General features: G+C 31.3%; 1 protein-coding gene across 1 annotated transcript in view; it reads left to right on the top strand.

The window, feature by feature from the left end:
• The first annotated feature begins 553 nt into the window (after positions 1 to 553).
• LOC127728466 (phosphatidylinositol 5-phosphate 4-kinase type-2 alpha-like) overlaps positions 554 to 18,646 on the top strand; it is a 34,314-nt gene continuing 16,221 nt past the window's right edge. Inside the window, exons 1-7 of the mRNA XM_052235861.1 lie at positions 554 to 842; positions 4,767 to 4,864; positions 7,531 to 7,627; positions 13,305 to 13,457; positions 14,292 to 14,438; positions 15,499 to 15,537; positions 15,931 to 16,044. Coding sequence (XP_052091821.1) covers positions 732 to 842; positions 4,767 to 4,864; positions 7,531 to 7,627; positions 13,305 to 13,457; positions 14,292 to 14,438; positions 15,499 to 15,537; positions 15,931 to 16,044 — 759 coding nt within the window. The 5' untranslated portion in view covers positions 554 to 731. The remainder of the gene's footprint in view (positions 843 to 4,766; positions 4,865 to 7,530; positions 7,628 to 13,304; positions 13,458 to 14,291; positions 14,439 to 15,498; positions 15,538 to 15,930; positions 16,045 to 18,646) is intronic.

Consider the following 18,646-nt stretch of genomic DNA (forward strand, 5'->3'; position numbering starts at 1 on the left):
GAGATGATCTCCGAAGACTGCCGACGGTCATTTAACCCAATATAAACATAGATATAAATATAAATAGATAGCGACCACGTGCAATTTGGTTTTTCTAGGTCTGTTTGATTTAATATTGTAGGTTAAAAAGTATGTCTATCAACGTTTTTACCTGTATAAGAGAATGATCTTTTTTGTGGATCTTTCCCATGTATTAGCTGAATACATGCGTAACCCATCTCCAGCGAAGGGGCTAGATTAAAGGTCACATGAATACGGATAAAATGAGGTCGAATTATTCACTTACAAGTGAATAATTCATTAGCAAGGTTTCTTAGCTTATTTTGACAAAACTGAACCAAACTGGAGTATAATAAGCTAGCAGAGAATTGTTATTTCACTATTTCGTTTTCATTAATGATTGAACAATAAAAAATAATTTGTTGTTTTTTATTTTTATCTCGTAGCTAATTCATTTATTCTTGAACGAGAAAAAAATATAAGTTGTATTTTAAAATAGTCGAACTGCACTGAAATCTTTTGTTGTCAGAGTTGCCTCCCCTATGAAAGAAAATTGCACATTGGGATATCGTACTTTGTTTTTATCGCCATTTTGGATGTTGAATGAAATGATTCAGCCTGGAAAAGAAGATGAATTAATGTCAGATCGTCATATAAATTTGCTGTCACCTTGACAGAATATAACAAACGTGTTCTTTGTGCAACAGAGTGCAATTAGAAAGCAAGGCATAATGGCAAATGCCAAAATGAAGCCTAAATTCAAAGCGGTTACACCTAAGTTGAAACTTTTCCGTGCGAATGATCCACAGATGAGCGTTTTTATGTGGGGAATAAATTATACGGTCAGTTTCTGATATTTTAGCTTCTTCAAAAAATATTAATCTGTTCTAAGACATTCACATAAACTTCCCCCACGTTATTAAACGGTCTTTTACAAAACCTTCAAAGGCTACATCCTGCTAAACCCTTTTGGGATTAACACCCTGCAACCACCATGATCTTAAGTTTTGGAAAGTTGTAAACAGTTCATGTCATTTTATTCTAATAATCCTTTGGTTTTCTTTATTAATATGGAGACCAAGCAAAACATCAGCACTGGACCACCGAAGTAGGGTTCTGAAGCTACTAGTCCAAATAATAATGAGGTCTTGATAGACTTTTTTTTCTGTGAGGCATGAACCACACTCTGCTTTGCCAATGTTGGAAATTGCATATTTTCATCTTGCTGCAAAATACGGCTACTGGTGTCAACATTTTGCCCAGGTAAAAATTTTCATTTCTCGACTGTATACCGTAATATAATCTACAGTACATAAATAAAAGTAAATAGTACTCATATAAAATGTCTACCAAAATCTTCAGAATTTACATTATTTGAGGATCACTGAAGACCATTCAAAATTGAGGATATGTGCATCTGATACAGTTTTAATAACAGAAGTCTACAATTATATTTAGCCTAGCTTTCCGGGCGTAATGAAGCTTTTTTTTAAATATACATGTTGGTCATTTTATCTTGAATAGAAGAAAAACACATGGCCATATGATACACCTGTATTTATCAATATCTTTGCAGAAACAACAATGATAATCCTTGTTTTACAAAACAGTAGTAACGGGTATACTCATTTCATTAGCATTCAATTAGCATTGATCAGGTGCAACATAGGACAGCAATGGTGCCATAAAGGTTTAATTAAATCCAATTGAGATTGATTGATTAAAGTCCAGTGGCAAATATTTCATGCATTTTCAGGATTGTTGATTTTATATATAATAGTGATAATTGATGGAAATGCAAGAAATTGGAAGCCCTAAACCAATTAAATATAAATAATATGGCAATTACGGGTAAATTTATCATATGCTAGCAGGTGCTAATGATTTCATACAGGTACACAGACTATCAAAAGGGTGATAGTGTGAAATCATAACTATCAATAATAATAAATAAGTGGCGATGACAAGAAGATTACATTATACAATATGGTTTGTTGTTTCAAAACTTTATGAATAGGGAAGCGAAAATTAAATTTACGAAATTCCCTTCAGTCAAAGTTATTAAAGGATCTGGATTTGGCTTAAGTTTCACACTTTGGACAACAACAGTGTTAGTGAACCTGTTAGTTTTTCCTTCAACAACAAGGAAGAATAGATGTAGATTAACAGGGCAATACATTACATGGCAAATCTTCTCTTATAGTTCATTGCATTGATGTACAGTGCATAAGAAATTTTAATTGATCATGGTTTCAGTTTGGGTAAAAGAAATAAAGACCCTTCTTGCTTTTAAAGTGGCTTAATGTTTTCCAAACTAGCGACAAAAAATAGCTCCAACTTTTTGGGAGCCTGAGCAGCCCCTGGTGACGCCTCTCTACTATTTTTAAAATAGCATTTCAAGACATCATTTAATTATTTGGACTAGTCATAGCCAGTCAGAAAACAATCACATTAAAATGAAGATCCTGTTTCCAGGCTTTAATTTTCTATAATAAAAGAATCTGAAATTAATCCTACTTTTCGTTCTGGTAATTATTACATCAGTCAATGAAATTTCAGCCTTCAAATTTTTGAAAGTGTGTATTATTACATCAAAATTAGAGGATTCCGATATATGTTTTAAACAGAAAGTAGAATGGAGCATTGTCAGATCCTTTATATATTTACACACCTGTTTTAATCAATAGTGAAAATATTCTGCTCTCCAGGTAACCTTATTGGATTGACAACCAGCCCATGGTATATGACCGTATAACCATTTGTAAATGGCAAACATCCTATGTTTTATGACCCCCAATAAATGTTCACCATTTGATGGTGGACATTAATTTATCAGAGTGTGTTAGGGGTTGTACTGTAAGTGAAAGGTGGACAAAGGGTCTATGTATCAATCAGATTGGTCCGATAAAATGGTATGGTTAAGTCCAGGACTTTAATATTACAAACGTAAGAAAGATTGAAATCTCATTTACATTATGGAATTATTTTTTGTGGCAAGAGATCTTGTGCAACTCATTCATTGTTTGGCTTGCATTGTCTGTTAACTTACATGGCATATATTATTACTTTCTAATTTTTTTCAGCATCTAAGCCATTTTGTAAGCGTAATAAAATATTTCCATGACATGATACTTTTATGTTTATGTTTTATACATACACAGTAGTGTTCTAGGATTTTTATACATATGCAAAAGTTGGTATCAAAAATTCACTTTCCCACAAGTTTAATGAACTTTCACTGAATTTTATACAATTTTTAAAATGTTTTCATAATTTTGTTATTCATTTTATCGCATGTTTATACATGTAGTTCGATTTGAAATTATGAACACTGTTATTTCCTTTGAAATTAATTAGTTTGTCTAACTAGCTTGTGATCGTGTGTTGATAATTCAATGTCATGTTCATCTAGATATACAAAACATTTGATGGAATATATTACACAGTGATAGTTCATATAAATGTGACATTACATCAGTAATTCAAATGTATTGGCACAAAAAAGGGATAATATCGTCAAACATTACACGCAAAAAATCACGAATTTGAGATCCGGATATTAAATCTTGTACCGTTTGCGTTCTGGTTATTAGGTTTTTGCGTCTTGATCGGATGGATACTTGACATTGTGGATTTTCCTTGCTTAGCTGGCAAGCGTATTTATGACGGTGATCACGAAACCCATGCGCACGTTTTTCTCCCCTAGACTTTAGAACCCCTGCATGATTTACACCAACAACAACGATCTCGCTTTGAGACTTTGATTGAAATAAAAGAATACAAACGGTTACATGGATTGTTTGATCTGTATGAATATGAAGTTTCTGTTATTTAATTTTACTTGCCCAAGGACAACAAAGGTTTGAATTTCCACTTTCCCGTGACCTAAATCAACTTGCCACGGGTGACGGGAAAGGGGAATTCTAGAACACTGCCGCAGTCCTTTTGAATTCAAAACAACATTACATATCAATATATGCTTTATTTAGAGTCCTGCAGGGTTCTCGCTAAGAGTAGTCATGTTTTTTTTTGAAAATTTAGCATTACAATGTGCTCAGCATAGAAGAAAGATACAAGGAGACTTTATTTGTATACTATGCACAAATTGCAAAAACTTTGTTAACCAATTATTTGTACAATAGTTGGCTGATTGCAGGATAAAATATGTACATGTCTGGGCTTCCAAAAAATATTTGAGCCAGCTGGATAATTTTTTTGTCTTATCCCGATTTTAATCTTCTGGTTCTTTGAGGCAAAAGGTCAGGTGAAATAGATCGCATACACTTCAAATTTTTTTTCTGAATTATGTTAAAATGGCAAACCCACCTTTAATATATGTCTGATTCAGGCTTGGCATGACAAGTCATAAATATAATTAAACGGTCAAGTCCAATCAATACAATTGTTTTGGAAGCCCTGGTACATGTACATGTTTAGAATTGTAATTAAAAACCTGAATTCTGAAATGTGGCAGTGTCACCAGCTACAAACTTATGCCCTTACCATTTTTTTGGAACCAGTCAGATCTAGGGTCATTCAGAACAAATTCAACTAAATACCCAAATGTGTAAATAAGTCAATAACAGAACAAACAGTGTTGACATGCAGTAATACTTTTTTAACTTTGGGGACACACCCCTCAGTTCTGTAACAATATAATTTGACCAATCTTCAATGAAAATCTTGAGAACTTAAGAAATAACTATATTATGAATGTTTTAAGATCATGACATGACACTAAATAGTAATTTATTAATTATTTACAGATTACAGGGTTGGAACATGTCAAGGTACCTGTTATGCTCATGCCTGATGATTTTAAGGCTTTTAGTAAAGTAAAAGTAGACAACCACATGTTTAATAAGTAAGTACAAATAAGATAGTTCACGTAATTTACAACCATGGATCGTGTAAGCCAGTGACTTAGATGACAGGGTTGTCACTACAAGCGAAGCTTTGCTGTCCCATGTCCTAAAAGGGAATCAAAGTAGCATTTGATCTTAATTGAATAAGTAATATTTTCTCTTGTAATAGTTGTATATATAAGAAAATTCCTTTAAATCCTATTCCTTCCAGGTACAACACTTGAGATTAATCTTTACCAACTTTTTGCATTCTTATATTTTTGAAACCAACTGGTTCAATTTGTACAAAAGATGGCATATACATGTATATTTGTGCAGAAAGATCTTACAATGTATGGAATAAAAAATGAATAATAACTTTAAGGCCAATTTTTTATTAGAAAAAATCATTATAGGAATTTTGTTTCTTGGACCCACAATGCAAATTTCTTATTTGGTGCATTCTGATTGAACTAACATTTGACATACTTTTTATTTGACAAAAAATCATATAATGTTATGACGTTTTCAGTGTTGTCGTCTTCGTAGTTCAAAGACATTTGGTTTCCAGACAATAACTTGAGAATAAGTTTATGGATCTCTATGAAATTGTACCACAAGGTTCCATTCCACAAAATGAAGGTTACCCGGTAGGGGACTATGTATTGCCATGCAATACTCTCAGAATGCTTGTTTTATTCCAAAAAATCTCATTACAAATACTTTCCATGCTAGTACCGCTGAAAGATGAGCCTTAATAGCATAGCGAAATTGTAGCAGAAAGTAATACAAATATATGACCATACATATGCACCTAATACATAAACCAAATGAGTTTTACTTTTGGGGCCTCTAGTTTGTTGAACCCCATTGTCTTCAGGTTACTTTCTTGTTTATTAAACTATAATTTCTTCTGTCAAAACCTGTTATTTTATAAGTTAAAAGAATGTCTAGAAAATGGGTAAAGATATCAACAACAACCTACATGTGCATAATAATGAAAATAGAACAACCTACAAAAATTGAAAATAACTGTAAAGGAAAGTAATATAGAACAAACAAGCAATTGGAAATACAACAAGAAGAATATATTTAATTTGATATTGATTGGTGTTTTTATTCAGAGATGGAATCCATTTTGAACACCAATAAAATTTCAACTTGTTCTTATCATGTAGAACGAAATTCGGTAATTGGAATTACATGATACATGCAACTGTCTGGCATATCTTGTATTCAGATTGATTTATATAGAACTTTATTTATTTAGTTGATCAATAGTCTTCACACAACTTAAACCTTCATTAATTAATCTTTTTAATTAAGAACTTATTGCTGTTAACAAATATGAATGTAAAGGGAAGTTAATGTCATGTTTGAAAGTCACCATCTGATGGGAGTTCATGAAATAAGTCTTGATCTGAAATTTTATCACTTATTAATTAAGAACACTTTTAGGAAAATTTATGATCAGGGATTAATAAAAAATGTCTGGGACAGAGTTGAATGCATTATGGTATATTTATCTCAAGTTATTAAATGGCAAGATATAATTATCACAAATTTCAATTGCAGTGACTGCACTTAAATCAATTTCTTTTGAGTACACAACAATGGGTTCCAGTGTCTGTGTAAGACTGATATATACATATTTTGTTAATTAGAGTCTGTTGAAAAGAATACTACATTTATTTTCTGTTGAAATAAAAACTACCCTTTATTTGAGTCCATTTTGGGAAACACGCATTTATTTTGTGACTATGAGATAGCTATTAAGAAGTCCTTGTGGAGTTATATCATTATATTGATTATGTTTGTATTGAAGAGATAATTGATGAGTTGTTATCATATGGTATTGGGTAATAATTGGACCTTGTATAGCAGAATTAATACTCTACTTTATCATTTGTATTGATCACATTGTCAATAATCATTTAGTGTAGAGAGACTTTTATATATAAACATGTATATGAATTAAAGGACATACAAGGTATATGTCTCAAAAGGTCTAATTGAAAACCTTGTTTTAGCTAAGTTCAAGTTGTCTTGCTGAAATAGGTTATATCAAACAACATGGTTAAAAAGACCCTTATTGATATTGAGGTCAAATGGTTAAGATCAAGATCACAGCAATTATTCATAGACTGAAATTTGGGCAAGAATTTGCGTCTTGAATCAGATGTCTAACCATTACAACACTAAGCTTGAAAACGGCCCTAGGAAAGAACAAGACCAGTATTGATTTTTTGGTCACTAGGTCAAAAATAAAGTATAAAGTGCTTATGAATAGACTGAAATTTTGGAAAGAGATTTGTTTTTTGACGATATCTTTCAGACAAGTTCTTTACCAATCTTTGGTGGATAAATTGATGCACCTTCGTGTGAAATAAACTTTGATTGAGGGAATTTGGTCAAAGGTCAAGGTTACAGCAGCAATTAATAGACTGAAATTTATGCAAATTTTCAGTTTTCCATTATTTGACATAAATTATCAATAAACTTAACACTCTTCATCACAAAACATGGAAAAAGATCTGACACAAACAACTTTTTATCTATTACAAATTCATAAAAATCACAACTCTTGCCTTTGTGCCCTTGGTGCTTCTTGAATTTTATGTACATTTAACTATTTATATCTTATTGCTGTACACTCATAATAGATTTATATATTTTTTTCTTTTAGAGATATAATGCCTAGTCATTATAAGGTCAAAGAATATTGCCCTCTTGTGTTCAGAAATTTACGTGAAAGATTTGATATAGATGATCATGATTATATGGTAAGTTTTTATAAACTTAATTCCACTTAGAAGGCAAGCTCAAAGTGGTCACTCCACTGAAAACATTAGTGGCAAGCCACTTTTCCTAAGAGAAAAATAGATAGAAGTAAGAAAATGCTAGTGAGACTTCTATAAGAAGTAAAAGAAATACAGCTTTGGTAACCAGTGAGAATTGGATAGATTTTGAAATCATCTTTAGTTTTTTGTCTCGCCTGCAATAAAAGTCAAAGTATGTGAGACATAGGTATTACAATCTGGTGGCGACGGCGTAAACTGTTTGTTAAAAGCTTTATATTTCAAAAAGAAGAAAGACCTGGATGCTTCATACCTTGTATGTAGATACCTTATGTTACGAAGTTTCAGTCCGTCCATTGTCCTTGACCTCATTTTCATGGTTCAGTGACTGCTTGAAAAAAAAATCCAGTTTTTTTGTTAAGTGAAATACTCCCTTAAGCTTATTATGAGTAATAGGATAACTATATGGGTTCCTTGCAACATCTACATGTCTATCAGGTAGCTATACACATGTAGGGTTCATTTGACCTGGACCTTATTCCATGGATCAGTGACCAAGGTTGAAGTTACATGGTCAAGTCCGCATCTCAGATACTGTAAGCAATAGGTCAACTATATTTGGTGTATGGAATATTGTAAGGGGTACATGTCGGACTGACAGATTTCATTTGACCTTTTCCTCAATTTCATGGTTCATTGGAACAATGTTTAGTTTTTGTGGTTTGGTCTTTTTCTCAGATACTATAAGCAATAGGGCCACTATATTTGGTGTATGGAATGAATGTAAGGTGTACATGTCTGTCTGTCAGGTTTCATCTGACCTCAACCTCATTTTCATGGTTTTAGTTTTTGTGGTTTGGTCTATTTCACAGATATTATAGGGAAAACAGTAGTATTTATTCTGCCATAGGCGACAATACTAACATTTTCTAAATTTACCACTTTTTGTCGAGCCTTCGACTTTAGTCGAAAAAGCGAGACATAGCGCTCCTACATTCCCTCAGCGGCAGCGTCCACAAATATTCACTCTGTGGTTAAAGTTTTTGAAATTTTAATAACTTTCTTAAACTATCCTGGATTTCTACCAAACTTGGACAGAAGCTTGTTTATGATCATAAGATAGTATCCAGAAGTAAATTTTGTGAAAATAAAATTCCATTTTTTCCTTATTTTACTTTTAAATGGACTTAGATTTTCTGCCAGGAAACAACACATTCACTCTGTGGTTAAAGTTTTTAAAATTTTAATAACTTTCTTATACTATTTTGGATTTGTACCAAACTTGGACAGAAGCTTGTTTATGATCAAAAGCTAGTTTCTAGAAGGAAATTTTGTAATAGAATAAATCTATTTTTTTCCATATTTTACTTTTAAATGGACTTAGATTTTCTGCCAGGAAACAACACATTCACTCTGTGGTTAAAGTTTTTAAAATTTTAATAACTTTCTTATACTATTTTGGATTTGTACCAAACTTGGACAGAAGCTTGTTTATGATCAAATGCTAGTATCTAGAAGGAAATTTTGTTTTCTTCCAGTTAACATTACATTCAGTCTGCAGTTAAAGTTTTTAAACATTTATTAGATTCATAAACTATCCTGGATTTTTACCAAACTTGGACAGAAGCTTCTTACAATCAAAAGATAGTATCAAGAGGAATATTTTATTGATTTACTTCCTCATTTTTGTTGAGCCTGCGATTAACAGAAAAAGTAGGCGAGACACTGGGTTCCGCGGAACCCTTACAAAATTTTATAATAAAAACCTTGTCAAAACAGTTATGTGTGGTATTAGTACTTTATTATTCTGTTTTAGAAATTGAAGTCAAATAGAATCATGACCAACTTCCAACGGAGCTTGTTTATGTTATCCATGCCCACCGTCATTTTACATCAAATTTATGAAATTTTGGAAGTCTTTTCGAATAATTCTCAAGAAAATATTCAATAGGTTTCAAAATTTATATTGTAAATATACACACTGCAGTTATTCATAGATAAATAAAAAAATTATATTGTACCCTTACATCCAATCACAGCGCTCCTAAGTTGACTTCCTTCACCTGCCTTGGGTACACAAAAGGCCAACCTAAAGCTGGGAAAATGTAATACTACTTTTTTCCCTATAAGCAATAGGTCAATTATACTTAGTGTATGGAATCATTGTGAGGTGTACATGTCTGTCTGGCAGGGTTCATATGACCTTGACCTTTATTTCATGGTTCATTGGTCAATTACAAATTTTGTGATTTTATCAGTTTATCAGATACTGTAAGCAATAAGTCAACTATATTTGTTGTATGGAATGATTGAAAGGTGTTCATGTCTGTCTGGCAGGGTTCAGGTGACCTTGACATCATTATCATGCTTTATTGGTCAATGTTAAGTTTATGTGATGCTTGTAGTAAAGCCTTCATATTACAGACTTTCAACATAAATTCAATGATAAGTAAAACAGGCGAGACATTTCAGTGTGTGCACTCTTGTTTTATTTCAGTATAATAATAAATGTCAAGTTTATTATGTTTATTGGAATAAAGGTCTTCATTGACTTTACTAACAGCCAATTGAACTGTCACAATTTGAGAATTGATTTAAAATGACATTCAGGAATAGACCAACTAAATAACAAATTTGCGATATCACTTGATGTTGAACATTTGATGTAATGCTAGAAAATAACTCTTCATGGAGGAAAAAGATAACAGGCCACAGCCATTAGAGAATGAAGGAGAGACTTCAAAAAGAAATTATAAAATGATGGAAAGACTTCTGGGAGAAGTTAGAGTATGACAGAGAGATTTTGATTTCGATATTTTCATTAAAATGTTATGTTCATGACTGTACAGTGTATTTCTATTATATGCATGCTAAAGAAAGAAAAAATCATAACAAATACAAATAACCAAAGTACATGTATTAAAAATTGATAATTATTGAATGAAATGTCCTTAAATAAAGTTAATTAGAAGGTGAAATATCATGTTTAATCTAAGAAGATGAGAGCTTTCGTCATTACTTTCATCTTTCATAAACTCTTTTTCTCTAAAACCACTATACAAATTGGAACCAAACTTATACACAATCATCCGTAGAATTTCTGGTGTCAAAATTGTAATAAAATTTTTTATTTAATTTATTCCATGCCAAAATAAGTTAAATTTGCTGACATTTATTGAGCAGTTATGTATTTGTCATTTTTCTGATATTTGTATATGAGTCGGCTTTCCAATCAATTTGATCTAAGCTTATTATAAAAGTGTGTTCCCATGCTTATTTTAGAGAAAACTAAAAAAAAATTGAAAATATGTTTCCCAAATTACCTCCTCATATTTGGTAAGATAACAATGACCATGATGACTAAAGCCAAATGTAATGTAAAAAGTAAAAAAACAGTCAATTCTGACATAAACAATTATTTTTCTTCTCTTTTATTTTAAAACAATAAAACATTTCTTTTTTAACTCTTTAGGTCAATGAATTATTTCTCAGACTTCAAGTCATGTGATAAGTTTCTGTTATTACAAAGTTTTCATGAACAAAGCTAAGAACAACTGGACAGTGACTTTTCATTTTTGTATCATTGCCTGTAATAAAAAAGTCACTGAATTCTAGACATAGAGATGCAAATCCAACTGCTGCAATGGGATCAACTGTTTGTATAGAGATATTTCCAAGAGTGGAAGACTGGATGCTTCACACCTTGTATACAGATGCCTTATGTTATGAAGTTTCCGTCAGTCATTTGTCCATTTTCCTTGACCTCATTTTACAGGTTAAGTGATTGCTTAAATAAACATAGTTTTTTTGTCATATGAATTTCTCATTTATTATGAGGAATAAGATAACTATATTTGGTACATGTATATGGAATCCTTCAGGCCTCTACAATAACTTTTTTTTCAACTTGTCCAGTAGGACAAGTACATACCAAAACTTACTTGTCCGAATGAAATTGTAACTTGTCCAAAAAAAATCTTAATAATAACCTTTTTTGCATTTTAAGTTGATTCAAGGCACAAAATGAATTAAAACAATAGAACAGAATTAGATTTATATCTTTTGATATACTTTTCAAAAATCTGAGTCGAGAACAACTGAATCTAGTCATGTCACAGAAAGTAGGTTCTAGCTTTCTTCAATGCCAAAGTCTCATCAGACTCTGCACATGAGGCACCGTCTGATAGGCCTGTCAATGTACACTCATTGGATTTGTATCTTGGTTTTTAAGTTGAAAAAAAGTTTTTTTCAAATGCAATCAATAAAAAAAAGAAGATGAGGTATGATTGCCAATGAGACAACTCTCTGCAAGAGACCAAATGACACAGAAATTAACAACTATAGGTCACCGTATTGCAAGTATTGTTTTTTTCTACATATGATCAAATATGATTTTGTGAATTTTATGGTAAATAATTTCTTCATTTTTATTTAAAAAATTTTTTGGTTAAAAAAATTACCGGTATGGTATTTATTATAAAGCAACAGAATAAGGTCGGAAAACAAGGTACTGATTTGTCTTGGTCCCGAAATGTCTCCTGCGTTGCCAAACTGTCTATTAATCATGTCCTTGAAATATGTCTCCTACGGTGGCAAATTGTCTATTAAATTTGAAGCCGAATCGTTTCCCAGCTGGCGACGAACTGCCTTGAAAAGTTACCTACCTACAAAGCGCATCGCTGATTCGGATCAGTAAGACTGGTTTCCGAGAAAAGTATGCCTTTTACATCTTAAAAAGTACCCGACAAAGAACCAGTTTTAAAGTATCGATTGCAAGTAAACATGTCAAATTAATACTTGTTTTTATCTTCTTTTCTTGTTTTTTTGTTTATAATTACTTTGTTCAACAAAGTTGATTAAATTTATTTTCTGCAGAATAATTTTACTTGTCCCGTCGGACAAGCTTGATATAGCTTTTACTTGTCCGACCTTTTTTTCCTCTGGTACCGGACAATCGGACAAGCGTTATTGTCGAGGCCTGTCCTTCAAGGGTATATGTTTGTCAAAAAGGGAATATGTGACCTTGACCTCATTTCATGATCAATGATTAAGGTTAAGTGTCAACTATATTGGTTGTATGGAATGATTGTGAGGGGTACATGTCTGTCTAGCATGTTTATTTGAACTTGAACTCGTTTTCCTGGTTCAAAGGTCAGCATAAAGTTTTAGTGGTTAGGTCTGTTTCTCTGATTCTATAACTAAAAGGTGTATGGAATGATTGTAAGGTGTACATGTCATTTGACCTTAACCTCATTTTCATGGGTCATTGGTCAAGAATAAGTTTTCATGGTGTAGTCTGTTTCTCAGATTCTATAAGAAATAAGTTATCAATATTTGGTGTATGGAATGATTGTAAGGCTTAAATGTTCATCTGACTTTGACCTCATTTACATGGATCATTGATAATCTGAACTTTAGGTAATACTTATAGTAGAACTTTTTTCTTTAAAACTTTTAACATAAATACAATCATAATCTGTAAAGCAGGTAAGACTTTATTGGAATGTGCACTCTTGTTGCTTTGGCAATTGTCCACCCTGGAAATTTAGACAATGAAAAATCCTGTAAAGCATCAATTGTTAGCCAACATGTCAGGATATAGCTCATAATAAGGAAAATTATTTCAAATGCAATTTGTAAACTAGAATGTTTTTTTTTACAGAATTCATTGACCAATAAACAACCAGTTGAGATTGATTCTCCAGGGAGGAGTGGTGCCAGGATGTTTATGTCTCATGATCAAAAATACTTCATAAAAAGTCTAGTCACTGAGGAAGTGGAACAAATGCATCACATACTTAAACAATATCATCAGGTAAGGGAGATAATTATCAAATCATCAGATAAGGGAGATAATTAATAATATCAGGTAATGGAGATAAATAACAATATCATCAGATAAAAGAGAAAAATTTCCCCTAGATTTATATGGTGTCCCGATTAATTGATTGCATTTCAGCAGTATTACAATATTACAGGTAAAACTGTTTAAATTAGAACAAACATACACATGATACAAAAAAGAGCTAGTTTCCAAATGCTTGTATAGTAAGACTTTGGTTGGCTTGCTTGCTTTGTTTGTATAAACATTATTCAAGCATTGTATTAAGATTGACATCTGCAAACAATATAGATAAGCAGAGTTAGACCTGCATACATTATATTTGAATTTGATTGGTAATTATCCTTGAGGTTAGGAACACCCAATTGTAAATGTAAACATTACATGACAAATATTATTCACACACAAGCACTGAAATAGCTACCTTGTCAATGCAACTCTTCTTTCATGGTTTATCATATCTACATGTCATTGCAACTCATCAAAGATGGTATTGTGCTCCATCATAATATGCAATTATGCATGTATCTAGACCTAGGATGTTCAGGCATTTGAGACAACATCAAATAAAACACCAGAAAAATGTCGAAATTCATATTATCAACTTCTTTGTTTCCTTGTATTTCAGTCACTTGCGTGCTCAAACATTTATCAAGGATGCCTGGGGTGTAAGTCCAGCTTAGCAGACAGTTCTAGTATAAATTTTGTTGTTAATTTATGTACAATACAGACTTCATGCTTAATGAGCAGAGTTTAATATTGAAAAATATTCTTATGATATGAGGAAAATTGTTTGTTTTCTTTCAGTACATTGTAGAAGTTCATGCCCAGACATTATTACCACATTATCTTGGAATGTACAGGATTACTGTCAATGATGTAGAACATTATTTGATTATTATGAGGAATGTATTCAGTCCGAGGTTAACAATTCATAAAAAATATGATTTAAAGGTAAGATTGTTAAGGTAAATCTAAACAAATAAATTCAAAATTCTGTGTCTTCAACTTGTAGCTAAAATTCTGTATTGTATTTAAAAATTCATTGGTAATAAATAATCAATTTTAAGTGTCCAGTTTCTGTTTCTTTTTTTCCCAAAATCCAATGAAGTATTCCTAAGGAATTTGCAATTTATATTTTTATTTTTTTATTTGCTGTAAAACTGTTGATACATGTTCGTTTGTTGTGACTTCTAGCATGAATTTGTAGGTTTGATAAATTTGCCAGACGTTTAAGTCCTCAAACAAATTACCGAAAATTTGTGAAAATATTTTTTAAACACTTGACCCGTACCCATATTGATCTGCATTATATTTTGCAAGGATGATGATGGGCAAAATATAAAACACAATTTAGGCATTTGATATTTATCAACTATCACAAACTAATTTCTGTAATATGACTGATTGAATTCTTTAGAAATAGGTGAGAACTTGTATAGAAAGCACATAAAATCAGAGAAAAACAATATTAAATTTGTCTTAAAATGATCAAATTTCCAATTTTAAATCCCTAGATTTTTCTTATGAAACTTTTATGTTGTTGATACACAAGTTTCCGTTTTGATAGTATAAAGTAATCATATGGTCACTGACTTTGTTTTTTGTGTGTTTACCAATCAATCTGTTACCTAGTTGGTAGTAAAAAAATGTCAAAAATGTACGTTTTACGGCTTACAAAGTGATGATGTTAAGATTATTTCTATATTTTGTGTATTTTTTCAAATAGAACACAACTTTGAATGATGTATCCAGTTAAAACGAAGTCTGTGACCCTTTTATTATTTTTCATCGTTAATGCCATTTGCTGATTAGATTTTTTTTTTTTTTATTTAAGAGGTTAATTTCTCACTTACTTTACAGTTAAAGATGAAACAAAGCAAGATTATTCTAAGGCATTATTTTCTGTAGGCATTCAGTAATAAAAATTTAGTTAAATGTTATCTAATGATCTCTTTTCTAAAGTAAACAAGTTTTAGCATCATTGTATATTTATGAATATGTATATTTACAGGGGTCAACTGTAGACAGACATGCAAGTGACAAGGAAAAGGTAACATTACTTGCATACAACATTAGTAAATGAATACCAATGAATTTAGTTGTAAGACGTTAAATCTCAAGTTATTTCATTAGAACCTTTCAGTTCATTTTAAAGCATTACATATATGTAAAACCAAAAGTTTTATAAAGTCTTTTAAGGACAGAATACTATGACAAAAATTGTCTATTGAAATCATATCAAGTAATTCAAATGATACTGTTACCATAATTTGATAATGTACAGTTTCGGTTTAGTGATTGATGTTTACTGTACATTTCCATTTATTAATAGGAAGATGATTATGATAATGATGATGACAAGTTTAAAACCTTGTTACCATATATATATATAAGTTTGTTACATATGTAAGTTATCGGCATAGTTTGATGTTTTTTGTTGCAGTCTAAAGACTTACCAACATATAAAGACAATGATTTTATCCGAGATGAAGCTGTTATATTCCTGGGTAAAGATACAAAAGACAAACTAATGGCAACTGTTACCAAGGATGCAGAGGTAAATTGAATTATAGTCATATCGTACCCTAACCATTTCGTACCCTGGCAAAAACCATTTCGTACCCTGACCATTTCGTACCTTGACCATTTCGTACCTCATCTCATGGAATATTAGCATGTATACCATTTTGTACCTCATGGAAGATTCTTTCGTACCTAATAGAGGATTTGTGTATATACCATTTCGTACCTCATGGAAGATTTACATGTATGCCATTTCGTACCTCACGGAAGATTTACATGTATGTCATTTGTACCTCATGGAAGATTTATATGTGTTTCATTGATGTGCGATTTCGTACCTCATGGAAGATTTATATGTATGCCATTTCGTCACGGTTGGCAAAAAAGCGGTCAATACTAGTATAAATTTTAATTACAAAGTTGCTTTATAAATAATAATTTAAGAAAAAAACAAAATATTTCTTTTTAAATTAGTTTTTTCTTGTTCAAAGAAAAATAATCTCAAAACTGAATTGTGACTTTTTGTCCTGTGACTTTTTGTCCGTGACTTTTTGTCCGTGACTTTTTGTCCTGTGACTTTCTGTCCTACATTCTTCATGAACATGGTTTAATGAAGATTTATCAAATATTAATTTAATCATACAACAGATATAGTCATTAACACCATGAAGTCAGTCACTTAAGAGAGACTATATAACATCTGATTTTCTTAACAGTTATTTTGAAAGATGCAATTAAAAAAATTTTAAAAATTGTTTTATATATATATATGTTATATATTTATTAAAAAAAACATTTCCTGCATTTAGAACATTTTTATCATGCTGTTGAATAGTCAGGAATTAATTCATTGTTTAAAACAATCTTTAGAAATCACTTTTATGACTTTTTTCCTGTTATGTCAACATTTATTAGGGGACAGTTGTTATAGTAATTAAACTTTTGACACCTGTTAGCCAGGTAATGTTCTGATAATCTATATTGCTAGTCACTTGTAATTCTATATACCTGTAAAATTCAAACCTTTTCAAGAAAAAAATATCTTGATTTATACATGTTGAAATAACTGATATAGCTGCTCAATTTTATATGTATACCAAAAGTATGCAATATCATTACCCCTAAGAACTAAATTAGTCATTTTTATACGACCGCAAAAAAATTTTTGTGGTCGTATATTGGTATGACGTCGGCGTCGTCGTCCGAAGACACATTGGTTTTCGCACTCTAACTTTAGTTTAAGTGAATGGATCTTTTTGAAATTTTACCATAAAGTTAAATACCACAAAAGGAAGGTTGGGATTGATTTTGGGGGTTATGGTACCAACAGTTAAGGAATTAGGGGCCAAAAAGGGGCCAAAAATAAGCATTTTCTAGTTTCCAGACAATTACTGTGGAACAGTGTATGGATCTCTCTGAAATTATACTACAAGTTTCCATACCACAAAGGGATGGTTAGGATTTGCTTTGGGGGGTTATGGCTCAAACCGTTTAGGAATTAGGGGCAAAAAAGGGGGAAAACAAGGTTGTCCTGGTTAATGGACAAATACTTTAGTACAAAACATAATTTAAAGCAGTGTAAGGGAGATAAATCAAATACATCATTGAAATTATCTCCCTTACACTGCTTTTAAATTATGTATAAAGTAATGGTTAATGAACAATAAAGATAATTTAAAACAGTGTAAGGGAGGTAATCCAAATATAACGTTTTGGTTACTTCCCTTACACTGCTTTTAAATTATGTTTAAAGAAATGCATATTTATAAAGGAAGACCAGTAAAAATATCTGCAAATGTTGCATCATTTTATTTTACAAAAAAATCTATATGAAAGATTTGACACTATATTTTTAATTCTATTATAAAATAGATTAAGTTAGCACTATGGTACCATTCTATTTAATTGGATTAGAAATGTTGATTGAACACATGTGTCATTTGAAAAAGGTAGCATTCTATCTAAACGGATTAGAAATGTTGATTGAACACATGTGTCATTTGAAATTGAGACGTGTGCCTAAATATTGAGATATTTTAAATTGATTATCGCAAGGTGTATTTGAACCTATAAATCAGTAAATAATAATTTTAGAAAAATTGCTATTCACACTTTTTTATTTATTTTTTTTTTATTTTTTCTCTTCTCAACACTCAAATTGGTGTGAACTGGCCAATACCTTATCTTTTTGAAAAATCAATTTTATCTTAATACAATATACAACCGTAGTGGTTGAGAATGTTAGTTTGAAGTGCTGAAAGTGTGCTTATATAAAAAAAGAATAATTGCTATACACACTAAAAAAGATATTTACCACACATTTTTGCCGATTTAGCTTGTACTTTTTATGGAAGACCATCTTCAGACAGAGTAATCTATTGGCTGTCTGTAATTTCTCAAATTGAAAAGCCATAGCAAGTTCTTTTTTTTGTCACATAAGGTGCAAATACTTATGCAAACACTTTGACTCATGGCTTCCTTTTTGAGTAAAAATCAGCGTGTGTCCCTTTTCACTGCATTTCCTGACAAAAACAACTGTTAATAACTATAAAAACAGTTGCAGATAATTATTTCTTTGTTGGTTAATTAACGTCATATTTTTAGAGTTTAACAATTAATTGAGGACAAATCCTGCA

The sequence above is a fragment of the Mytilus californianus genome, unplaced genomic scaffold (genome assembly GCF_021869535.1).
Source record: "Mytilus californianus isolate M0D057914Y unplaced genomic scaffold, xbMytCali1.0.p SCAF_2, whole genome shotgun sequence".
Lineage (NCBI taxonomy): Eukaryota > Metazoa > Mollusca > Bivalvia > Mytilida > Mytilidae > Mytilus > Mytilus californianus.